The sequence below is a fragment of the Lontra canadensis genome, unplaced genomic scaffold (assembly GCF_010015895.1).
Source record: "Lontra canadensis isolate GAN:19392208 unplaced genomic scaffold, GSC_riverotter_1.0 scaffold194, whole genome shotgun sequence".
NCBI lineage: Eukaryota > Metazoa > Chordata > Mammalia > Carnivora > Mustelidae > Lontra > Lontra canadensis.
Window position 1 is genome coordinate 1,523,880 of NW_022631188.1, and position 9,742 is coordinate 1,533,621.

At 52.3% G+C, this 9,742-nt stretch overlaps 1 protein-coding gene across 1 annotated transcript; it reads right to left on the reverse strand.

The window, feature by feature from the left end:
• Window positions 1–7,349: 7,349 nt before the first annotated feature.
• Window positions 7,350–8,277, reverse strand: LOC116861278 (olfactory receptor 2H1-like). Its single transcript, XM_032847829.1, is given in 2 exon segments — window positions 7,350–7,428; window positions 7,430–8,277. Coding segments are annotated over 2 exon segments (927 nt in total).
• Between the last annotated feature and the right edge of the window lie 1,465 nt (window positions 8,278–9,742).

Below are 9,742 nucleotides of genomic sequence, written 5' to 3' on the forward strand. Positions count from 1 at the left end.
CCCCACCCCACCTTTGTGCTCATGTACACACTATGTCCATGCTCCCCGTCCTCCTTCCCAGGGCTGCTCCCTTTGGTTTTGTGTTTTTCTGGGGGGACTCGAGGGAGAAGAAATGGGGGCAGGCTTGGGGAGCTGCTTCCAGTAGACAGTTGGTGAGAATCCCAACCACAGGAAGGCTCCCCCAACCCCGATGGCTGGCAGGGACAGAGGGAGCCACCGGGCAGGAGGGGGCATCCGTTTCCTGCCAAGGCATCTCTTGGGGAGGGATCTCCCTAGTCTCAATAAACCAGTGAACCGTGTGACTCAGCGGCTCGTCCCTTACTGTGAGCAGAATGGGCTTCGGTCCAAGGAGGGAGGCTCGGGGGTCTCTAGGTTAGGGAAAAGGCCCTGGGGTGCAGGGGTTCAAAGAGGCATTGGGTTGGTCTACTGAGGGCCTCGCAGGGCCACGCAGGACAGGGTTAGGCTGAGACAAGTGAGTGACAGCATTAGAGCTTCCAAGTGTGGGGTCTGCTGGCCCGGGTCAGTCACCACCACGTGGGAATAAGTTCTTGATCTCTGATCTCCGTGGCCTCATTTGTGAAGAGAACAGCAGACATCCCACTCATTGCAGCCATGCCAGGTGCGAGGACTGGTGCTCCGACTGTCATTGACCCGGGAGTGTGCTGGGCTGTGCTGGCCCCTGTCACTCCTGCTGAATGAGCCCTCTGATGGGGGAGGGGACACTTCCTGGGGGACCTGAGCATGTGGCTGCTCAGATGTGAGGACCCTCCCTCCCAAGAACCAAGAACAACAGGAAAATGGGTGCTGCTGGGGACAGTGGAGGAGATGGCCCCTGGGACAGCCCCCGAGCACTCCCAGCCTGCAAAGTCTGTGGGAGAGCTGAGCAGCCGGGAAGATTACTGTCCTAGGAAAGAACGTACTGAGTGGTCAGCGAAGGAAGGAAGCTTGCCAAGGCTCTTACAGATCTTGTGTCCTTGCAGAGAAGGGTGTTTGGCACCTGGACTTTCCTCTTTCTCTTCCGCGCTTTTTTTTTTTCCTTAAGCTATTCTCCCATTTTTGCAAAGAGCTGAGGGTTGGGTGGGTCCTGCCATTTCACCAGCCTGTTCAGGAGCCAGTTTCGGAAGTTCCGCAGACCGTGCAGAGGAAGTACCAGACCCGAGCTCGAAAACCAGCGGACCGGGGCTCTCCGGCTGAAGCTGGCGGGACATAGTATGAGTCCCCTCTCCCCACGTGTCCTGTTCTCAAGAGGCCTGTGGAGTAGGTAAGCCTGCCGACTGGAAAGTGAACCATGGGCTTCAGAACTGCCCCGCAGTGGATGCGAGAAGACCAGAATTATAGCCTCCGGCTTTCTTTGCACTTGGTTGGGTGTACATTACACGGGATTAGAAGTCCTGCTGTGACCTGGGGAGCTGGACCCCTCTGCAAGCAGGAGTCCGGAACTGCAGAGGAGGGGGCTGGCGGAGGCCCCAGGGGGTGGCGGGCAGTGGTGAGAGCAGCACCCGGCCACCCTCCCTCCCTGCCTCTGTTCCGTGGGGACTCAGCTGCCGGCAGGCTTCAGCCGGTTTTCGGACTGCGGAGCCCGCCGGAGTGTGCAGTGCCTGTGGGGCCACCCGGAGCCTGCCAGCCTACTCGGTCACTAACAGCATTTCGGAGCACTCTGTGCCGCCTTGGTTTCGTTGTCTTCTCAATAAGCGAGTTTTGACTAGGGATGCTGCTGGGGCAGCTGCTCCTCTGGGCCTCATGGGACGCCGGTTCTCGATGTGGGAAGGCAGAGGAAGTGTGCAAGCAGGTCAAGTTCAGAAACAAGGTAGGTGGGAGAGCGACATGGGGTCCTGGGCTCGGCAGTCATCAGCTCCCAGGTCCCGGGCAGCCCTGTTGGGCAGGTGCTGCGTGCTTGGGCACAGGGACCGGGAGCCCCTTTTCCAGGCTTTGACTTATTTCACTCAGGATGATCTCCTCCAGTCCCATCCATGTCAATAAAAAAGTTGAGTATTCATCCTTTCTGATGACTGAGGAATATTCCACTGTGTATAGGGACCAGTTGCTTTCCTGTACACTAAGAATGTAACTGTAGAAAGAGAAATTAGAGAATCAATTCCATTTACAATAGCTAAGATACCTGGGAATAAACCTAACCAAAGAGGTAAAGGATCTGTCTCATGAAAGACATGGAGGGGGAAGACACAAGAGATGGAAAAGCATCCTATGCTCATGGATCGGAAGAATACATACAGTGAAAACGTCTGTGCTTCCCAGAGCAATGTGCACTTCCAATGCCATCCCGATCAAAATACCAACAGCATTTTTCATAGAGCTGGAACAAGCTACCCTAACTTGTAAGGAACCAGAAAGACCTTGAATTGCTAAGGAAATGTCGAAAAAGAAACTGAAGCTGGGGGCATCACGTTGCCTGACTTCCAGCTCTATTACAAAGCTGTGATCACCAAGACAGCATGGTACTGGCACAAAAAACAGACACATAGACCAGTGGAACAGAGTAGAGAGCCCAGATATGGACCCTCAATGCTATGGTCAAGCACATCTTGAACACTGCATCACACACACACACACACACCACACACACACACACACACACACACACACACACACACACACACACACGAGGCCCCAGTGATGAGGGACCCTAGCGGCCAGTTATTGGTGGGGCTTAACCACTTTAGGCCAAACAAAGGGAAAGGGTGGTTGAGGACAGCTAAGGAAGGAAGTCAGGGAAGGAGTAGTGAAGGGGGGTTGCATAGTTCGGTTTGTTACCCAGATTTAAGTCAATGACTTCCCCATTGACAGAAGGTATGAAGATTCCTCTGGGAGTTCAGGGAGGAAGGCACTTTTAGAAATGTAATTTTGCTTTGCAAAAGGGAGACTTTGCCTGTTATTGAATCCTCAACAGGCCTTAGCTCAAAATAATCCACATGCCAAAGAGGCCTCTTTTGGAGGTGACCTTTGGTACCCTCCAGGGGTGTATGATTAACTCTGCATAGGAGAATAGGAGCCTGGCTCCACCGGTGGCCGGGGGGTGCAGTGCGAGCTGGGCTCTGTGCACCCGTGTCTACTCATGATTCAGTGAGGCCGTCAGAAGGAGCTGCTGTCCCTACTTGAGTAGGCAGCTAAAACCGAGTTCTTGAAGGCCATCCCTTAAAGGCTTCCAACTCAAGTGCTTTACTAGGTGGGCAGGTACGTGCCTGTCCTCATGGGACCTAAATCTTACAGGCTTCAAGCATTGGGGAGGGATCCCTTTTTCCAGTTTCATCCAGTTCACAATCCCTACTTTCCTCCTCAATCATTCGGTTCCCTGGGGTGACCCTTCTCCCACAGCGTCCCAGCCTCATGATGGGATTTTGGAATATAGGTGAGGTTCATTGGGGTGCGGTCTGGAGCCAAGAATGAATTCTTGAGACGTCTTTGGTGCAAAATGATGGGTCTACATGTCTGTTTTTGTGCCGGTACCAAGCAAAGGGACAGGACCCGTGGGCAGAAAGAGTTGCTGTCCCGGGGTTTCGGGTTTGGAGGGCTGGTGATTATATACTATGGGGTTGGGGAGGTAAGGAAAAGGGGGGTTTCAAAAGGATTTTCCTGTGTTAAAGAAGACTTGCAGGATACCGGGAGGCCTTGCCATTGTGAAGTTAAGGTTGTTTCCCCCTCTAGCAAGGCATTAACAAGAAGAGAGTAGGAAGCTTCCTGGAGAAACATTGCACTCTGCCTGCTTCAGGAATCTGTCATGGGCTGCAGGTTCCAAGGACATTTAATTGTATCCACATTTCCTTCTGTAAGCTAAGCCATTGATAGAAATGCTTTGTTCTTGTGGATCGCTAAGACATTTGTAAACTGAGGGAGACTCGTCTTGCAGGACTGTGATCTACAAACTAACTATTTGTTCTTCCTTTAGGGCCGCCAGAGTGCCTGAGGATGTCACACATACCCATGGCGGGGGGATGGTGGGGCGCCAGTGCCCGCTTTGTCCTCAGCTTGCCTGCTGCTCCTGCGTCACTCATGCGCAAGACCTTTTAGCTCTTTACACGTGAGGCATTGGCAAATATTTCGTATTAATTTTGCTCCCTCTGCAGAGGTTCAGACCTCTAGGAAGAACCCTCTGCTTCCCACACACCCAGGCACTCACGCACTTTGTTCTTTTGTTCTGGGCTTCTTGTGAGGGGTGATGGGAGAGCTCACCCCAACTGGGCTGTGAGGCCAACAGTGCGAGCTGTCAGCCCTGCCTCTCCTGGTGACAAGCAGACCTGACAGGAAGACAGGGAGGGGAGCTCTCGGGTGGACGCCCCTCTACTATTCCGGCAGGTTGGAGGGAGCCTTCTCAGCCCCGCCCCTAGAGCCGCTCAGGCAGTGAAAAGCAACCACACTTCGAATCCCCAGCTTACCGCAATGGACTGGTAGTTCCTAACAGCATTCTCCACTCAGTCCTTTAATCCTTAAGAAGAAAAAAGTGTAACTCTCCTGTGTTTCCTGGACTTGGGTACTGTTTTGCTGAATCTCGGTTGTCCTAGATTACAATTCCTTTTTTTTTTTTTTTTGACTTTATTTATTTATTTGACAGACAGAGATCACAAGTAGGCAGAGAGGCAGGCAGAGAGAGGGGGATGCAGGCTCCCTGCTGAGACCCTGGGATCATGACCTGAGCCGAAGGCAGAGGCTTAACCCACTGAGCCACCCAGGCGCCCCTGCATTTTTTTTTTTTTAATCCTTGAGTAAACCCATCTCGTGCTGGTGAGATAACTGGTGGGTTTGACTCGTAAGGCTAACAGCCTCACACTCAGTTACGTAAGCTGGAAATCTGTCTCCGACCATCTCTGTCTTCCCTGCACACTTGGAGGGTTATTGTTAAGTTTAGCATAGATTTTCTCCTGACGTTTTGAGTAGATAACGTCACATGGAGAATTAATTCAGACTGAAATGCTAGTTCTAAAGCCTGTGTTAAGCCCTTTATTCAACACGGCAGGTTTCATTAAAACAGTCCCTTTCAGACTGCTTCATGTCAGGCTCTTGTTGTGTCCCCCACAGGCTTCTGTGCGACCAGAGCTGAAGAGTGGGTGTGGGTGAGAAAAGGTGGAGGGTCATGAGAAAAAGAAATGACAGGATCTGAAAAGTGAAATCAGGGTCAGTAGTACTTGCAGGGATGAGATTAGGATATTAATATCAGCTGGGGGATCTACATTAAGATCAGGACGTGGTCTGATAGGAGGATGAGGGGACAATAAGGTTACTGCCTGTGGCTTGCTGGGAGGCTTAAGATGAACATGGAGTTAAGTCTGCTGTTGTGTGCTGATGCAGGGAGAAAATGTTCCGCCAAAGCCATTTTGTGTTGGGGTTAGAATAAAAGTAGGATTTTCCCATTTTCTTATTTCATCAGCATGCACCAAAGAGAATTTGATGTTGTCATTGCTGCGGAAAAGCTGAGAGACAGCATGTGTGCAATTAGGATCTCCAGAAAGCCATATGCATTCTTTGGAGAGATTCATTCATTCATTCATTCATTCATAGAATTAATTGGGTGCCAATTTTCTGCAACATTTTGGCCCTTGCCTTCTGGGAGTCTGAAGCCTTCTGGGGCATCTAAGCCAGGAACACATACCATGAGCTGTAACAAAACGTCCAACCACTTACTGCATCTTGATCACATGGGATGCTTTGAGGCCTTCAGTAAATTCTTATTCCCAGGAAGGAAACTTCCTTTGATTGCAAAATTGGTTTAGATATGTTTCTAGATTGGGATGAGTTCCTCAAAGTTTACTGAGAAGCTGAGACTTCTTACCTGGGCAGTAGAAGCGCTGTTTCTACCAAAAGACAGGGTTAAGGACGTAGAGACTTGAGTCGGCCTCCTGGGGACAGATCGCTGACCTGAAGCTGCTGCTTAGCTCTGTGTCTTATGAAAAAGACTCTGTGCATCTGAAAAAGCTAGGATCCACCTCATGGTGTGGCAGGGATTAAATGCATCGATACGTGTAAATCACGTAAATGGTACCTGAAGTGCCCTAATCAGTGCACACTCAGTGACGACAATGTCTCCATTTCCATCGGTCTGAGCAGATTGCGGGGCTGATGATGACCTCCAGGAGAAGCCCTGTGGGTCCACCTGGTGGACACGTTCCTGCTCAGTCCCCGTGGTGGGGGCGCTCCTGGCTCTGAGATTTTCCTCTGCCCAGAGGAAAACGCCTGCCCCTAGGTGACCCGTGCATGTGGGGGAAGGAATGTCCATGCCAAGGTGACTCATGGGTGCTGGGGAAGGAATGGAGAAATCTAGGTGACCCATGGATGCTGGAGGAAGGATTGCCTGCACCGAGATGACCTGTGGACACTGGGGGAAGGCATGGAGAAGCCAAGGTGACCTGTGGGTGCTGAGGGAAGGAATGGAGGGACTGAGGTGACCCTTGGACACCAAGGGAAGGAATGTCCACACTGAGGGGACCTGTGGACACCAGGGGAGTGAATGTCCACACTGAGGTGACCCATGGATGCCAGGGGAAGGAATGTCCACACCAAGATTGCCTGTGGATGCCAGGGGAAGGAATGGAGGCACCAAGGTGACCTGTGGACGCTGAGAGAAGGAATGTCCACACTGAGGTGACCTGTGGATGCTGGAGGAAGGAATGTCCACACCAAGGTGTCCCGTGGACACCAGGGAAAGCAATGCTGGTGCCGAGGTGACCTCTAAGGTGGGGATAGGGGGGTAAAATGCAGGTGCTGATGTGACCCATGGTGTGTGTGTGCGTGTGTGTGTGTGTGTGTGTGTGAAATGCAGGCACTCAAGTGACTCTCCCCTCTCTGTCCCGAGGCTGCTCTGTTCCCAGGCTGAAGGTGCGGGGACATCTGAGTACCCTAAGAGAGGTTGCATGGCTTAGATCTTAGATCTAAAGTCTGTGTTCCTGGTCTGGTTTCAGAGCTTGCCTGGCCTCAGCTCCCCTTCCTGCTGTCATTTGGGAGGATTAAATGAATGAACAATGCAAACACACAGAAGGAAGTGTGGGAAAAACTGAAGGGAGAAGCAAAATGGTGTGGCAGGGATCAGAAATGGGTGTGAAACCATTAGGTCAGATGGTGTAGGCACATCATGGTGAAGGCAAAGACCATTAAAGACAAAATAGATCAAAGAGGAGATAATCTGAAATCTCTCCTGTTTCACATATCGGTGCCTTTCCCACCTCAGCCCACTTCTAGTCCCTGCCTTACAGGTAGGGCACATGCAAGCACACCTGCATGCACACACGTGGCCATCATCCACTAGCGCGGCACCGTGGGGGAGGGCACAGGCGTGGGGAACCCAGGCTTCCTGCCAACGGCACGAGGACCTCCTCTGGACTGGGAAGCTCATGGACCAGCACTCAGCTCTGCCTTGTGTCCCTGTCCTTCCCCAGCAACCTCCTGGAGGTTCTCTTGACTTCCTTGTTCCTCAGGTGAGAGGGTAAGTGCTGGAGTGCCCACGGCATAGAAGAGACCAAAGAACTTGCCCCATTTGTGAGCATAGGAACTCTGGGGCTGGAGGTAGATGGCAATGACTGAGCTGTACCAGAGGGTGACTGCTGTGAGATGGGAGGAGAAGGTCCCAAACATCTTCCTCCACTCTTTCGCGGAGTTAATCCTCAGCACTGCTTGGGCAATGGCACAGTAAGAGACAAGGATGAGGCTGAGGGGCACGAGCAGGATGAGGACGCGGGCCACAGCCCTCTGGGTCTCATTGTAGGTAGTGTTCCCACAGGACAACGTGATTAGAGCTGGGACCTCACACACGAAGTCATCCATCTGCCGATGCGGAGAGAGGGGCAGGCGGAGAGGGGGTGGTGTCTGGACTACTGACTCCAGCAGCCCGATGACTCCGGCCACGGATGCCAGCTGCTGGCACCAGCAGGGCTGGATGATGGTGGTGTAGTGGGGGTGCTGGCAGGTGGCCACATAGCAGTCGGAGGCCATCACTGTCAGGAGGGTGCACTCAGTGGTCCCCAGGAACAGAAAGATGAAGAGCTGAACAGAGCAGCCAAGGAAGCTGATGGGTTTTGGGCCGCAGAGGTTGACCAGCATCTGGAGGATGGAACTCGTGGTGAAGCGGAGGTCCAAGAAGGACAGGTCGGAGAGGAAAAAGTACATTGGGGAGTGGAGCTTGGGGTCCTGCATGGACAGCAGAATGGTGAGGGTGTTGCCCACCTGAGTCAGAAGGTAGGAAGGGAGGACAACCGTGAAGAGGATTCTTTCAAGTCCTGGGCGTTCAGAGAAACCCAGAAGGAGGAAGCCGCCAGGGGAGCTCTGGGTGGCCATGACCTCTTCCTGCCCCAGTCTGGAGGGATGTTCCGAGCTATCGTCTGAGACCCCAGCTGGTACTGGTCAGGTCACAGCAGGTGCACCTTTCTCTTCCCCTCTTCTCACCAGCGTCCTTTCCCGGCACACCACCCTCAGCAGCTCCTTCCCTTCCCGTCCGGGTCAGTGTGGTCTAGCGGGCGTGAGGGCAGCCGGACGTGCTGACAGATGGACAGAGCTGTCTGCTGGGGCCTTGGGCTGCTGGCTGAGCACAAAGGAGGCTGGTGGGAAGCATGCAGGCGTGAGCTGGCGGAGCACTTCAGCACCGCCTGTGCGGAGTGCCTCTGCGTCCTGTTCTAGGTGTTGAGTGTCTCGTTGTCCTTATGTTTGTTGGAAGAGCCAGCAAAGTCATGTGTTTTCAAGCGGATTTTCAGATTATAAGCTATCTACGTAGAGTTCATCATTTCTCTGTCAGGTGACTGTCGTGGAGCTCTTTATACCACATATATTCTGTGCATCTTTTTGGCAGGGGAGCCTTAGAGACGGAGTGTTGTATCTGTGAGAGAGGTTTTCCCTTTGTGTGTAACGACCCCATTCACAGAGCAGTTTGGTTGCTCAAGTAGCTGAGCCAGCTCTCTGGCTGGGGGGACTGCCCCACATGTTCAGTCACTGCCCTGAGAGGCTTACAGGTGGGAGGCAGGCATGACTCCAAGCATATTAAAACCACTGAGCAGTTCACAGAGACATTATCAAAGACCCTGAGCCTTCAAGGTCGGGATACCAGCATACTGAGTGAGGGAATAGGGTCTATGGGCGGCGAAGGACCAGTTTGGTTGGCTATATCAGGGAAAGCATCCTGGGGGAGGTGAGTGTATGTTTTCTATAAAAAAGGAGAAACATTGGGCATAGAAGGCCAAGTCAGAGCTGGGGCAGGAGCCTGAGGCCATTGGCAGCTCCCCAGCCAGAGCCGACCTCCAGCATCAGGGAGGGCTTGGGGTGGGGCCCGCTGGCAGAAGTGTCTGGGCAGCCTGCAGGGTGGCCTGAGCATCTTCTGACACAGGCTCCCATCCCGCTGCAACTCCTTCTAGATATTTCTGCTCCAGTATCTTCCTCGGTTTGTACTTTTTCTCCCATGCTTTTCTCCCTCATAGGACACATTTTAAATTTTTGTCATATTTTTATACATTCAAAAAAGCATAAGTAAAGCACATCTCTACAGTTTAATGAGTAAGAAAATCAACCCCTGGCATGACCGTGAAGGACTGAGCACGTTTCGAGTATCTTTGGTGCTCCCTTGTGCGCACGCCCCAGATCGGACCAGCACGCTGCATTTCCTGTTATTCCTTTTTCTGTCTGGAGATAGAGTTTACATAGACCCAATTAAAAATGTATAATTTAGTGGTTTTAGTATATTCGCTATTGTGCAACCAATACTATCAGCCTCCAGAACATCTCATCACCCCCAAACAAAACCTCATGCCAAGAA